Source organism: Mus caroli, chromosome 17, assembly GCF_900094665.2.
Source record: "Mus caroli chromosome 17, CAROLI_EIJ_v1.1, whole genome shotgun sequence".
Taxonomy (NCBI): Eukaryota; Metazoa; Chordata; class Mammalia; order Rodentia; family Muridae; genus Mus; species Mus caroli.
In genome coordinates, this window is record NC_034586.1 from 53,992,417 (window position 1) to 54,008,464 (window position 16,048).

Consider the following 16,048-nt stretch of genomic DNA (forward strand, 5'->3'; position numbering starts at 1 on the left):
TAGTTGTCTTTGTTTAGAGATTGTTCTTCTGGTGATTCTGTTAGCCTCTATCAGCAGACCTTGGAGACAGGCTCTCTCCTCTGAGTTTCAGTGGTCAGAGCACTCTCTGCAGGCAAGCTCTCCTCTTACAGGGAAGGTGCACAGATATCTGGTGTTTGGACCTCCTCCTGGCTGAAGCTGAAGGCCCAAAACAGGACCTATCCCAGAAGCTGTGTTGCTTTGTCAGGTCACAGAAGCTTCAGCTTGTGTGGTGCACACTCTCACCTGTGCAGACTATGTTTGGTGGAGTCCCAGAACCAGGATGGCTACCGCCAATCTAGAGGCAAAAGCCTCCCAGGCCAGGTGTACACCTGTCCTCTGGCCAGGAAGGTGGCCAGATGTCTGGGGCCCGAAAAGGGTGCTGCCTCAGTAGCTCTGTGGCTTCCGCCTGTCCCAGAAGCTATCAGCTTCTGTGGTGCACACTCTCACGTGTGCAGACTAAGTTCAGCGGAGTCTCGGAACCAAGATGGCCTCCGCCGATCCTGAGGCAAAGGGCTTCTGGGCCGGGCAGACACCTGTCCTCTGGCCTGGAGGGTGGCCGGATGTCTTGAGCCTGAAAAGGGTGCTGCCCCAGAGGCTCTGTGACTCCCGCCCATCCCAGAAGCTGTCAGCTTCTGTGGTGCACACTCTCACCTGTGCAGACTAAGTTCCTAAGTTTGGCGGAGTCCTGGAACTAAGATGGCTTCCGCCGCTCCTGAGGCAAAGAGCTCCCAGGCCGGGCGGACACCTGTCCTCTGGCTGGGAGGGTGGCTGGATGTCTGGAGCACGAAAAGGCTGCTGCCTCAGAGGCTCTGTGGCTCCTGCCTATCCCAGAAGCTGTCAGCTTCTGTTGTGCACACTCTCACCTGTGCAGACTAAGTTCAGCAGAGTCCTGGAACCAAGATGGCTTCCGCTGATCCTGAGGCAAAGGGCTCCCGGCCAGGCAGAGACCTGTCCTCTGGCTGGGAGGGTGGCCGGATCACCTGAAGTCTTAAGATCCCATGGCTGGTGTTGTGAGTAGCTGGCGGGTGTCAGCTGACTCTGTGCCCTAGCTACCCTGGTGCTGGTCGGACTGGAAGGGGCTTGTGCCCATACTCAGGCCGGGTTTTCTGCTTCCCTAACTAATGCAGTCTCATGTCCAGCGTGATTGGATTGGAGCAGACACTGTGTTCCACTCACCAGAAGTCTTAAGATCCCGTGGCGGGTGTCGTGGGTAGCTGGCGGGTCGTTTTCTGTTTTTCTTTAAGGAATTTATGTGTTTCCTCTTTCAGGGCTTCTATCTGTTTACCAGCATTCTTCTTTATTTCTTCAAAGCAGTTATTATGTCCTCCTTAAGGTGTTCTATCATTGTCAAGAGATGGGGTTTTAGGTCAGAATCTTGCTTTTCAGGTGTGTTAGGGTATCCAGGGTTTGCTCTGATGGAGAACTGGGTTCTGGTGGTGCCAAGTGTCATAGTTTCTGTTGGTTATGTTCTTGAGCTTGCCTCTCACCATCTGGTTATCTCCAGTGTTAACTGGCCTTGCTGTTACTGACAGGACCCTGTACCTCCTGTGAGCCTGGTTGTGATGGAATTCCTCAAGTCAAGATGTCTCTGGGTATGGGAGTGGGTCTGGAACCCTGCCTCTGCCAAGGCAGAATTGCAGGCCAGAAGCAAAATGTGTCTTTTGCAGGGTGGATAGGTCCTGCCTCTGCTGGACCCCATGGAGGTCTCATTTAGGCTAGGTATTGTGATGGGGGTATGTCCCTGTGAGCCTGGTTTTGACAGATCTCCTAGGAGTCAAGCTTTCTCTGCATGTTGTTGAGGGGGGCTGGAGGAGCTGATTCTCCTCTGGGTACAGTTGTGGACTGGAGGGCTGATTTGTCCCATTTATTTATTTATTTATTTATTTATTTATTTATTTATACATTGCCTAACAAAAAGATTATCAGTCTTTCTACGAGAGACATTATTTTATCAGTAAATATATTTTAAACATTTCAAAATAGCAAAAACTCTTTGAAGTTAAACATTAAGAAAATGCTAATTTCAAGCACAGTGAGAAAAACTATCAATAATATTTCCATGATGTTTATAGAACATGATTTTAATATTTTCAACTGTTAATATTCAACAAACAGAATAATTATTTTAAGATGTAATTTGTTGTTATATCTACCTTTTCATTTCTGATTTTATTAATTTGGATACTGTCTCTGTGCCTTCTGATTAGTCTGGCTAAGGATTTATCTATCTTGTTGAATTTCTCAAAGAACCAACTCCTGGTTTTATTGATTCTTTGTATAGTTCTTTTTGTTTCTACTTGGTTGTTTCAACCCTGAATTTGATTATTTCCTGCTGCCTCCTCCTCTTGTGTGTATTTGCTTATTTTTGTTCCAGAGCTTTCAGGTGTACTTTTAAGCTGCTAGTGTATGCTCTATCTCCATTTTCTTTTTTTTTCTTTTTTTTAAAAATTTTTTTAAAAGATTTATTTATTTATTATATGTAAGTACACTGTAGTTGTCTTCAGACACTCCAGATGAGGGAGTCAGATCTTGTTACGGATGGTTGTGAGCCACCATGTGGTTGCTTTGATTTGAACTCCGGACCTTTGGAAGAGCAGTTGGGTGCTCTTACCCACTGAGCCATCTCACCAGCCCTCCATTTTCTTTTTGGAGGCACTCAGAGCTATGAGTTTTCCTCTTAGCACTGCTTTCATTGTGTCCCATAAGTTTGGGCACGTTGTACCTTCATTTTCATTAAATTCTGACAAGCCTTTAATTTCTTTTTTTATTTCTTCCTTGACCAAGTTATCATTGAGTAAAGTGTTGTCCAGCCTCTGTGTGTATGTGTGCTTTTCATTGTTTTTGTTGGTATTTAAGACCAGCCTTAGTCCGTGGTGATCTGATAGGATGCATGGGATTATTTCAATCTTCTTGTATCTACTGAGGCCTGATTTATGACCAATTATATGGCTTCATAACTTCTGTTAGTTTCACTGTGTCCCTGTTTAGTTTCTGTTTCCATGATCTGTCCATTGCTGAGAGTGGGGGTGTTGAAGTCTCCCACTATTATTGTGTGGGGTGCGATGTGTGCTTTGAGCTTCAGTAAAGTTTATTTTATTAACGTGGGTGCCCTTGCATTTGGAGCATAGATGTTCAGAAATGAGAGTTCATCTTGGTAGATTTTTCCTTTGATGTTTATGAAGTGTTCTTTCTTATCTTTTTGATAACTTTTGTTTGAAAGTTGATGATATTTGATATTAGAATGGCTACTCCAGCTTGTTTTGGGACCATTTGCTTGGAAAATTATTTTCCAACTTTTTATTCTGATGTAGTGTCTGTCTTTGTCACGGAGGTGCATTTCCTGTATGCAGCAAAATGCTGGGTCCTCTTTATGTATAAATCCATTGATGTTAAGAGATATTAAGGAAAAGTGATTGTTGTTCCCCCCCCCCTTTTTGTTAGATGTTGAATTATGTTTGTGTGGCTATCTTGGGTTTGTTGAAAGATTACTTTCTTGCTTTTTCTAGGGTGTAGTTTCCCTCCTAGTGTTGGCATTTTCCATCTATTATTTTTTGTAGGGTTGGATTTATTGAAAGATACTGTGTAAATTAGTTTTTGTCATGGAATATCTTGGTTTCTCCATCTATGGTAATTGAGAATTTTGATGGGTATAGGAGCCTGGGCTGGCATTTGTGTTCTCTTAGGATCTGTATGAGATCTGCCCAGGATCTTCTAGCTTTCATAGTCTCTGGTGAGAAGTATGGTGTAATTCTGATAGGTCTGCCTTTATATGTTACTTGACCTTTTCCCTTACTGCATCTAATATTCTTTCTTTGCTTAGTGAATTCGGTGTTTTGACTATTATGTGACAGGAGGAATTTCTTTTCTGGTTCAATCTATTTGGAATTCTGAAGGCTTCTTGTATGTTCATGGGTATCTATTTCTTTAGGTGAGGGAAGTTTTCTTCTATAATTTTGTTGAAGATATTTACTGGCCCTTTAAATTGGGAATCTTTGCTCTCTTCTATACCTATTATTCTTAGGTTTAGTCTTCTCATTGTGTCCTAGATTTTCTGGATGTTTTGGGTTAGGATCTTTTTGCCTTTTGCATTTCTTTGCCTGTTGTGTCAATGTTTTCTATGATATCTTGTGCACCTGAGATTCTCTCTTCTATCTCTTGTATTCTGTTGGTGATACTTGCATCTATGACTCCTGATCTCATTCCTAGGTTTTCTATGTCCAGGGTTGTCTCCCTTTGTGATTTATTGTTTTTATTTCCATTTTTAGATCTTGAATGGTTTTGTTCATTCCCTTCACCTGTTTGATTGTGTTCCCCTGTAATTCTGTAAGGGGTTTTTATGGTTCCTCTTTAAGGGCTTCTAGCTGTCTTACTTCTGTTCTCCTGTATTTTTAAAAGGGAGTTATTTATGTCCTTCTTAAAGTTCTCTATCATTATCATGAGAAGCAATTTTAGATCCGAATCTCGCTTTTCTGGTTGATGGTGTATCTAGAACTTGCTATGGTGGGAGAATTGGGTTCTGATTATGCCAAGTAACCTTGGTTTCTGTTGTTTATTTTCTTATGCTTGCTTCATGCCATCTGATTATCACTAGTGCTACCTCTCCTCGCTATGTCTGACTGGAGCCTGTCCTTCCTGTGTTTTGGGTTGTATCAGAACTCCTCAGTGTTCAGCTATCTCTGTGACCCTGTGATTCTGGGATGCTGTGATCCTGAGATCCTTGGTGTGTCAGAGCTCCTGGGAGTCAAGTTGCTTCTGGGACCCAGAGGTCCTGGTGTGACCAAGCTCCTGTGATCCTGTGGTCCTGGGCATGTTAGAGCACCTGAGAGTTGAGCTTCTTCTGGGTGTTGTAGGACTGGCTGCAGATTTAGTGCCCAAGGTCTGCTCAGGGCACCTCTGATTCTTTGGGTGTGTTAGAGTGCCTGGGAGTGGAGCTTCCTCTGGGTCTTGTGCAACTGACTGTGGAGTTTGTGCCCAAGGTCTGCTCATGGCACCAGCTCATACCAGAAGGAACCCATTCCACTGGTCATGTGGAGTTCTTTCGTGCCTGGGTCCAGCTGGTCCCAGTTACTCCTGGTATTGGGGCAGATGTTGTGTCCTTCTCACTTCTGCTCCTATGATCCAGGGCATGTGAGAGTGCCTGGGAATGGGCTTTTCTCTGGGTGCTCTGGGACTGGCTGTGGAGTTTCTGTTGTTCAGTTCTTAATAGATTTATTTATTTATTTATTTATTTATTTATTTATTTATTTGACTTTACATCTGCCCCCCTCCTGGTCACCTCCTCCCACAATTCTTCCCCCATTCCCATTCCCATTCCCATCCCCTTTTCCTTCTCCTCTGAGCTTAAGGGAATCCCTTGGGTTTCCCCAACTATAGCACATAAAGTCTCTGTGAGGCTAGAGGCATCCTCTTCCACTGAGGCCAGACAAATTAGCCCAGCTAGAAGAACATATAGCATGCATAGACAACAACTTTTGAGATAACCCCCTACTCCAGTTTACAACTCACATGAAGACCATGGTGCACATCTGCAACATAGATGCAGCAGGACTAGGTCCAGTCCATGTATGTTCTTTGGTTTGTGGTTAAGACACTTACTTTGGAGGACTCAGTCCAGGGGCAAGAATGCTTGTCTCTAGGCTGTTCTTCTAAAAACCAGTTACTCCATCTATTTACCTTTGTTTCTCACATGGCCAAGACATGTATAAGATCTTCTTCATAGGCAGGAGACTCTAGGGTGTGACTCCTCCATTCCTTTTTGTGACTCCTTGAAAGCACTATTCCAGTATTTTACACACATCCATATGCTCTCTGCATTCTAACTAGGTGTGAATGAGTGTCAAGATACTACCACTTGCCCAGCTTATGCCACCTGCACTGACACCACAGACAGTTATTATTGCACCTGTAAACGAGGCTTCCTGTCCAGCAATGGGCAAACCAACTTTCAAGGCCCAGGAGTGGAATGTCAAGGTGAGTTTATGTTGTATGGCTTCCTGGGGAGACATGAATAAACATCTACTCTCACTACTGAAGAAATTATCTCTACATCACACTCAGGCAGCTTAATTGTGTATTAATCATATGTCCAAGGGAAGGAACCTTGTGAATCTGATGTTTAAGGTGTTTTGAGTTCCTTATTCTTAGGAGTCACTTCCTCCCTCAGAAGGGAATGCTGCAGTTCAGAAGAAATCACTACACAAGTGTTCATATTCTATCAAAACCTGCTTGTGTTTGATAGGATGTCAGTGGTGTTTGACTTAGCAACCCACTTTTATGAACTTGGAACCATAATTATAAGACTGCTTAGATTTAAACAGAGAGGCCCTAAACCCCACCAAATTCACCAGATAATGAGCTCACAGAAGGAGGCTCATATTAGTTTCAGAACAAGGGCAGTTTGTCACTCCAGCCCCTTTCTTTGCTCAGATGTTAACGAATGTCTTCAAAGTGACTCACCTTGTGGTCCTAACTCAGTCTGCACCAATATCCTGGGGAGAGCCAGGTGCAGCTGTCTTAGTGGCTTCTCTTCTTCCACTGGGAAAGACTGGATTCTGGGAAGTTCGGATCATTTTCTCTGCGCAGGTAATATCCTCAGGCTCTCTGCCAGGGGTCTTTGGTGGTCAGCACACAGCACATAGTTCACTCACTCTCTTTTGTTGCCCTGCAGATGTTGATGAGTGCCTGACAACTGGGATCTGCCCTAAGTATTCCAACTGCTCTAACTCTGTGGGAAGCTACAGCTGTACCTGCCAACCAGGCTTTGTCTTGAATGGCTCCATTTGTGAAGGTTTGCAACACCTGGTCCTTGCAATTTTTCATTTTTTTCTTATTTATTTATTTATTTATTTATTTATTTATTTATTTATTTATTTAATTTATATCCCAATATCAGTTCCTCTATCCTCCCAGTCATTCTCTTACACAGCTCCTCCCTCTATTCCACCATCTTCTTCTCTGAGGAGGCAGAGGCCCAACTTGTGTATCACCCCAACCTGGCACATCAAGTCACACTTCAGGATTTGGTACATTCTCTCCTACTGAAGCCTAACAAGGCAGTCCAGCTAGGGGAAGGGGATTCAGTGGTAGGCAACAGAGGCAGGAACAGTCCCTGCTAAAAATTTTAGGGGATCTACAGGAAGACTAAGCTATACAACTGCTATGTGTGTGTGTGTGTGTGTGTGTGTGTGTGTGTGTGTGTGTGTGTGTAGGACCAAGCCATCTTTGGTTGGTGATTCAGTCTCTGGGAGCCCCCAAGAGTCCAGGTTAGTTGACTCTGTTGGTTCTTCCTGTAGAGTACCTGTCCCTTTCAGGTCCCTCAATCTTCCACCTAACTCTTCCATAAGACTCCCAGAGTTCCATTTAATGTTTGGATGTGGATCTCTGCAATTGTTTCCATTTGCTGCTTGGTGGAGCACCTCAAAGGGCAGTTTATGCTAGGCTCCTGTGTGTAAGTATAGCAGAGTATCATTACGAGAGTTAGGGATTGGTTCTTGCCAATGGGATGGATCTCAATTTGAGCCAGTCATTGGTTGGTCACTTTCTCTGTCTCCAATGTATCTTTGTCCCTTCACATCTTGTAGGCAGGGCACATCATGGGTTGAAGGTTTTGTGGGTGGGTTGCTGTACTTATCTCTCCACTGGGAGTCCTCTTGACTACAGGATGTTGCTTCTTCAGACTCCATATCCCCCAATGCTTAGTAGTCTCAGCTAGAGTTATCCCCATAGACTTCCTAGGGCCTCCCCCTGTCTCAGGTCTCTGGTACATCTTAAAGAAAGCCTCCCTCTTCCTACTATTGATTTCCTTTTTCTTTTTTTTTCTTTTTCTTTTTCTTTTTCTTTTTCTTTTTCTTTTTCTTTTTCTTTTTCTTTTTCTTTCTTTCTTTCTTTCTTTCTTTTGCTTTTTTTTTTTTTTTTTTTTTTTTTTTTTTTTTTTTTTTTTTGTTTTTTTTCTAGACAGGGTTTCTCTGGAACTCACTTTGTAGACCAGGCTGGGCTCAAACTCAGAAATCTGCTTGCCTCTGCCTCCCAAGCACTGGGATTAAATGTGTGTGCCACCACCGCCCCTGATTTCCTTTCTCTCTCTCTACACCTGATACCCCCGCTCTGTTCTCCTTGCCATCACCTCTTCAAGCCAGTTCCTTCCTCCATACATTTCTAATGTCTATTTTATTTCCTCTTTTGAGAAAGATTCAAGCATCCTCCCGTGGGCCTTCCTTGTTATTTGGCTTCTTTGGGTCTGTGGATTGTAGCATGGTTATCCTGTACTTTATGGCTAATATTCACTTGTAAGAGAGAACATACCACACATATCTTTTTGGGTCTGTGTTACCTCACTCAGGATAAAGTTTTCTAGTTTCATTGATTTGTCTGCAAAATTCATGATGTCTTTGTTTTTAATAGCTGAGTAGTATTCCATTGTGTAAATGAGTCACATTTTCTTTATCCATTCTTCAGTTGAGGACTATCTGATTGTTTCCAGTTTCTGGCTGCTGTGGATTTAGTTTAACGTTTGCATTATGTTATTTGGGTTTCTAAAACCACACAGGAATCTACATGTCTGTATGTAAGATGCTGAGGGTCCCTGAACCCAGTTGGCTTTGATTGGTAAATAAAGTTGCCAGTGGGCAGTGGCTGGGCAGGGAGGCAGAGGTGGGACTTGGCCTGAGAAATGTAGAACAGAGAGACAGCCAACATGTAAGAGTTTAGGAGGACTACATGCCTGGGTATGGGGCAGCTAGGATGGAATATAGGTTTTAGTAAGTAATAATTTAGGAATACTGGAGAGGAAAGTATGCTAGCAACGTGGAAGATAAAGTAGCCCAGCCATTGAGCTAATTAAGGCATATTAAATATAAGTCTATGTGTGTGTGTGTGTGTGTGTCTTTCATTCGAGAAGCCAAACATTGGGGCAGGTAGTGAGGAACACTGCTGGAGAGATTAGAGTGGATTAATCAACTACAGCTACATTGACTATTGCAAATAATGTTGATATGTACATAGTTGTGTAAATTTCCTTTAGGGACAGTGGAGGATATTTTGAATATATGCCTAAGAGTGGTATAGCTGTTTTTTGAGGTAGAACTATTCCTACTTTTCTGAGAAACCACCACATTGTAGAAGTACATGTTTGTATTTCCACCAGCAATGGAGGAGTGTTCCCCTTGCTCCACATCCTTGCCAGCATGTGCTGTCCCTTGAGACTTTTGTTTTTCTCCATTAATTAATTTATTTATTCCCTTTACATTTCAGTTGCTGCTCCCTTCTCCTGTTTTCCCTTTCACATGGTCCATCCTGTATCCCTCCTTCCCCTTCTCCTCTGAGAAGGTATCCTTTCAGCCTGTCACATCAAGTCTTTGCAGGGCTAGGTGCATCCTCTCCAGATTTTGCTATACAAGGCAGTCCCATTTAGAGAATGTGATCCACAGACAGGCAACAGCTTTAGAAACAGCCCTCCCCCAACTCCAGTTGTTGGGGGACCACATGAAGACAGAACTGTACATCTGCTACAAACTTGCAGAGGGTCTAGGTCCAGCCCATTTATGTTCTTTGATTGGTAGCTCAGTCTCTGAGCGTCCCTAAGGATCCAGGTTAGTTGACTCTGTTGGTCTTCTTGTGGAACCCCTATCCCTTCTGAGGCCCTTAATCCTCCCCCCAACTCTTCCATAAGACTCCCTGAGATCCATCTAATATTTGGCTGTGGGCCTCTGTATCTGTTTTAGTCAGGTACTAGGAGGAGCCTCTCAGAAGACAGTTATACTAGGCTCCTGTCTGAAAAAGTAAGAGTATCTCCATAGTGTCAAGGATTGGTGCTTGCCCTTGGGATACGTCTCCATGAACCAGTTATTGGTTGGTCATTCCCTCACTCTCTGCTCCATCTTTGTCCCTGAATTTCTTTAGACAGGACAAATTTGGGGTCAAACGTTTTATGGGTGGGTGTGTACCCTTATCCCTACCCCGGGGATCCTGCCTGGCTACATGAGGTGGTTACTTCAGATTCCATATCCCCACACTTAGAAGGCTTAGCTAAGGTCAATCCCATAGATTCCTGGGAGTCTTCCCATCCTGGGTCTCTAGCATGTCCTAGAGATGACCTCCACAAATACTCTTTTCAGTTGCTGTTTTCCATTCATTCTCTTGGCCCTCTAGTTCTCCCTTCTGTCTCTTCCCACACTTTTTGTTGTTCTTTTTAAATAGATATTTTCTTTATTTACATTTCAAATGTTATCCCTTTTCCTGGTTTCTCCTCTGAAAACCCCCTATCCCACCCTCCTTCCCCTGCTCACCAACCCATCCACTCCTGCTTCCCTGTCCTGGCATTCCCCTACTATGGGGCATCGAGTCTTCACGGGACCAAGGGCCTCTCCTACCATTGGTGTCTGACAAGGTCATTCACTGCTATATATGTGGCTGGAGCCATGGGTCCCTCCATGTATACTCTTTGGTTGGTGGTTTAGTCCTTGGACACTCTGGTGGTACTGGTTGGTTCATATTGTTGTTCCTCCTATGGGGCTGCAAGTCCCTTCCGCTCCTTGTATCCTTTCTTTAGTTCCTCCATTGGGGACCTTGTGCTCAGTCCAATGGATGGCTGAAAGCACCCGCCTCTTTATTAGTAAGGCTCTGGCAGGGTCTCTCAGGAGACAGCTATATCAGGCTCCTGTCAGCAAGCACTTGTTGACATCCACAATAGTGTCTGGGTTTGGTGACTGTATATAGGATGGATTCCCAGGTGGGGCAGTCTCTGGATGGCCTTTCCTTCAGTATCTGCTCCACAATTTGTTTCACTGTCTCCTCTCATGGGTATTTTGTTCCCCCTTCTAAGAAGGACTGAAGTATCCACACTTTGGTCTTCCTTCTTATTGATCTTCATGTGGTCTATGAATTGTATCTTGGATATTCTGAGCTTCTGGTCTACTATCCACTTATCAGTGAGTGGATACCATGTGTGGTCTTTTGTGATTGGGTTACCTCACTCAGGATGATATTTTCTAGTTCCATCCTATTGCCTCAGAATTTCATGAATTCATCATTTTTAATAGCTGAATAGTACTCCATTGTGTAACTGTACCACATTTTCTGGATCCATTCCTCTGTGAAAGGACATCTGGATTGTTTCCAGCTTCTGGCTATATATCTATATCTATATATCTATATATATATCTATGTGGCTGCTATGAACATAGTGGAACATGTGTTCTTATTACATGTTGAAGCATCTTCTGGGTGTATGCCCAGGAATGATATATCTGGGTCCTCAGGTAGTACTATGTCCAATTTTCTGAGGAACTGACAAACTTATTTCCAGAGTGGTTGTACAAACTTGCAATCCCACCAACAATGGAGGAGTGTTCCTCTTTCTCCACATCCTCACCAGCATCTGATGTCACCTGAGTTTTTGATCTTAGCCATTCTGACTGGTGTGAGGTGGAATCTCAAGGTTGTTTTGATTTGCATTTCCCTGATGACTAAGGGTGTTGAACATTTCTTTAGGTGCTTCTTGGTCATTTGAGTTTCCTCAATTGAGAATTCTGTTTAGCTCTGTTCCCCATTTTTAATAGGGTTATTTGGCTCTCTGAAGTCTAATTTCTTGAGCTCTTTGTATATACTGGATATTAGCCATCTATTGGATGTAGGGTTGGTAAAGATCTTTTCCCAATCTGTTGGTTACCATTTTGTCCTATTGACAGTGTCCTTTGCCTTACAGAATCTTTGCAATTTTATGAGGTCCCATTTGTCAATTCGTGATCTTAGAGCATTAAGCTATTGGTGTTCTGTTCAGGAACTTTCCCCCCTGTGTCCATGTGTTCAAGGCTCTTTTGCCCTTTCTTTTCTATTAGTTTCAGTGTATCTGGTTTTATATGTAGGTCTTTGATCCACTTGGACTTGAGTTTTGTACAAGGAGGTAAGAATGGATCAATTTGCATTCTTCTTCATGCTAACCACCAGCTGAACCAGCACCATTTGTTGAAAATGCTGTCTTTTTTTTTTTTTTCCCTACTGGATGGTTTCAGCTCCTTTGTCAAAGATGAAGTGAAGGAAGCTGTGTGGGTTCATTTCTGGGTCTTCAATTCTATTATTCTATTGATCTACCTGACTGTCACTGTACCAATACTATGCAGTTTTTTTCCCACTATTGCTCTGTAGTACAGCTTAAAGTCCCCAATGCTTATTCCCCCAGAAGTTCTTTTATTGTTGAGAATAGTTTTCACTATCCTGAGTTTTTTGTTATTCCAAATGAATTTGGGAATTGCTTTTTTTTAACCTTCTGAAGAATTTTGATGGGGATTGCACTGACTCTGTAGATTGCTTTCGGCAAGATAGCCATTTTTACTATATTGCCAAGGAAAAAAGAGAACGCATGTGTACTGGGAAAGCCTTCACCTTGTCAGCTACCAGTTAGCACACAGAGTGCATTTTCAGTATGTATTCTTCACTTCTTACTCCCTCACTTGAATTCTCCTGCATTTTTTCAATTTTTTTATTAGATATTTTCTTCATTTACATTTCAAATGCTATCCCAAAAGTCCCTGATACGCTCCCCCTGCCCTGCTTCCCTACCCACCCACTCCCACTTCTTGGCCCTGGTATTCCCCTGTACTAGGGCATATAAAGTTTGCAAGACCAAGGGGTCCTCTCTTCCCAATGATGGCTGACTAGGTCATTTTCTGCTACATATGCAGCTAGAGACACAAGCTCTGGGGATACTGGTTAGTTCATATTGCTGTTCCACCTATAGGGTTGCAGACCCGTTCAGCTCTTGGGTACTTTCTCTAGCTCCTACATTGGGGGCCCTGTGTTCCATCCAATAGATGACAATGAGCATCCACTTCTGTATTTGCCAGGCACTGGAATAGCCTCACAAGAGACTGCTATATCAGAGTCCATTCAGCAAAATCTTGCTGGCATATGCAATAGTGTCTGGGTTTGGTGGTTGATAATGGAATGGACGCCCAGGTGGGGCAGTCTCTGGATGGTCCATCCTTTCGTCTAAGCTCCAAATTTTGTCTCTGTAACTCCTTCCATGGGTATTTTGTTTGCTATTCTAAGGAGGAATGAAGTATCCATGCATTGGTCTTCCTTCTTGATTTTCTTGTGTTTTGCAAATTGTATCTTGGGTGTTCTAGTTTCTGGGCTAATATCCACTTATCAGTGAGTTCTTTTGTGATTGGGTTACCTCGCTCAGGATGATATCCTCCAGATCCATCCATTTGCCTAAGAATTTCATAAATTCATTNTTTTTAATAGCTGAGTAGTACTCCATTGTGTAAATGTACCACATTTTCTGTATCCATTCCTCTGTTGAGGGACATCTGGGGTTTTTCCAGCTTCTGGCTATTATAAATTAGACTGCTGTGAACATAGTAATTCTCCTGAATTTTATCCCCAACTCCTTAGATGAAGATGAATGTGTGACTCGAGATGTTTGCCCCGAACATGCAACCTGCCACAACACTCTCGGAAGCTATTATTGTACGTGCAACTCAGGACTTGAATCTAGTGGAGGAGGGCCAATGTTCCAGGGCCTGGACGAATCTTGTGAAGGTAGGTGGAGGTTTTGACCAGTAACTCAAATAACATTTATTAAAAGGATGGTGATAAGTCCATCCTTGGACTTAGGATGAGTTTAAAACTTTCATTTGTAAAGTTGAAGCCAAGATTCCTCCCTCCCCTCTTGTCCCTTCTCCTTTTCCCTCCCTCTCTCTCTTTCCCTCCCTCCCTCCCCCTTCCCTCCCTCTCTGTTTCCTTCTCTCCCTCCCTCCCTTTCCTCTTCTCCCTGTCTCTCTCTTACTTCTTCCTTCCATGAGTGTGGGCATGTGCACATCTTGGAGCATATGTCTCGGTCAGAGAACAACGTTTAGGAGTCAATTCTTGCCTTCCACACTAGTGAGACAGGGTCTTTCTTATTTCTGCTGCTGTGGTGCCTGCTGCCTACTTACTAAGATTATCTAACTCTCCCCCACTGTGCTGTAGATAACAAATTCATGGAGGTTCTGGATTGTTGTGTGGTACCACTCCATCAGAGGGAGCATAGCTTACCAAACCTCAGCTTTTCTGCACACGTCTCTGTGTCTATTCATTATTCATCCCCTCACCACCTTAGCCAGGTTTTCAGGACCTCAGTGTGTGGGATGCAACACACTTCCATGTGTGCATGCCATGGCATGTGTGTAGAGGCCAGTGTGTCAGTCCTTGCCTCCTGCCTGGTTGGAGACAGGGTCTCTTTACTATTGACTGCAGCGTATACCAGGTTTCCTGGCCCATGGGAATCTGAAGATTCTCTTATCTCTGCCTCTCACCTTATTTTGAGAGTGTTGGGATTGGATATGTACTGTGAAGTGTATGTGGTTTCATTTCTTCACAACCCCACAGTGTATTAGTTATTTTTCTGAGCTGTGGAAAAAAAGGACACCATAACCAATGGCACCTTGAGGAAGACAGAGTTAGTTTAGTCTATGTGCTCAGAGTGATGGGCTCAGTATGGAGTGAGAACATGGCAAGAGGTAGAAGGCAAGGCAAGGGGTGGGAGACATGACAGCGGGAGCAGGAAGCTGAGAGACAAAGCTCATACACAGATATCAAGCAGAGAAAGCAAACAGAAAATAGGATGAAGCTATATACTCTCAAAGCTTGCTACACTTCCCCACCCCGATCAGTGACACACTTTCTCCAGCAAGTCCTCCAGCAGGTTTCTTCTGAACCTCTCCAAACAGCACCACTAACTGGGGACCAAGTGTCCAGATGTCTGAGTCTATGAAGGTCATTCTTATTCAAGCCACCACATTCCACTCCCTGGTTTCTACCAGCTTGTGGCCATACCATAATGTGAAATGCATTTAGTCACAGCCAGAGCTTTACCTGCTAACAATTTCCTGGTTCACATGTCATTGTTCTGTCTCACTCTGACATTCTGTTTAGATGTGGATGAGTGCTCCAGAAATTCAACTCTTTGTGGTCCCACCTTCATTTGCATCAACACTCTGGGATCCTACAGCTGCTCATGCCCAGCTGGATTCTCTTTGCCAACTTTTCAGACCCTTGGCCATCCGGCAGATGGGAATTGTACAGGTAATGTCCCCAGCTATGTAGAGGACTCATTAATGGTTAGTAAATTAATCTCAAACATTATGTCTTATAGCAACTGCCATTTGTCCTTGCTTACAGTGGACTACCTTTTCTGTTTTATTTAGTGTCCCTAGGGACTGTGCCTACAGCAGCTGGCATATCTTCTTTTTTTTATTGGATATTTTCTTTATTTACACTTCAAATCTTACCCCCTTTCCCAGTTTACCCCCTTCCCAGAAACCCCATATCCCATCATCCCTTCTCCTGCTTCCATGAGGGTGTTCCTCCACTCACTCACCCACCCACTCCCACCTCCCCGACCTCTATTCCTCTACACTGGAGCATCTATCAAACCTTCATAGGACCAAGGACCTCTTCTTCCATTGATGCCTGACAAGGATATCCTCTGCAACATATGCAGCTGGAGCCATGTGTACTCCTTTGTTGATGGCTTAGTCACTGGGAGCTCTTGAGGGACTGATTGATTGATATTGTTCTTCCTGTGGGGTTGCAATTCCTTTCAACTCCTTTGGTCCTTTCTCTAACTTCTCTATTGGGGACCCTGTGCTCAGTCTAATGGTTGGCTGTGAGCATCCACCTCTGTATTTGTAAGGCTCTGGCAGGGCCTCTTAGGAGACAGCTATATCAGGCTCCTTTCAGCATGCATTTCTTGGCATCCACAATAGTGTCTGGGTTTGGTAACTGTATATGGGATGAATCATGAGGTAGGACAGTCTCTGGATGGCTTTTCCTTCAGTCTCATTTGTCCTTGCTTACAGTGGACTACCTTTTACCTCTACCTTTTACCTCTACATTTTATCTCCATATTTGCTCCTGTGAGTATTCTGTTTTCCTTCTTTTTTCTTTTTTTAAATTAGGTATTTTCCTCATTTACATTTCCAATGCTATCCAAAAAGTCCCCAATACACTCCCCCCCTACCCACCCACTCCCACTTTTTGGCCCTGG

The 16,048-nt window shown here is 43.6% G+C and overlaps 1 protein-coding gene across 1 annotated transcript in view; it reads left to right on the top strand.

The window, feature by feature from the left end:
- Adgre1 (adhesion G protein-coupled receptor E1) overlaps positions 1 to 16,048 on the top strand; it is a 126,456-nt gene that overhangs the window by 36,000 nt on the left and 74,408 nt on the right. The window contains exons 4-8 of the mRNA XM_021186488.2: positions 5,845 to 5,991; positions 6,448 to 6,603; positions 6,689 to 6,808; positions 13,414 to 13,560; positions 14,935 to 15,084. Of these exons, the coding sequence (XP_021042147.2) occupies positions 5,845 to 5,991; positions 6,448 to 6,603; positions 6,689 to 6,808; positions 13,414 to 13,560; positions 14,935 to 15,084 (720 nt within the window). The remainder of the gene's footprint in view (positions 1 to 5,844; positions 5,992 to 6,447; positions 6,604 to 6,688; positions 6,809 to 13,413; positions 13,561 to 14,934; positions 15,085 to 16,048) is intronic.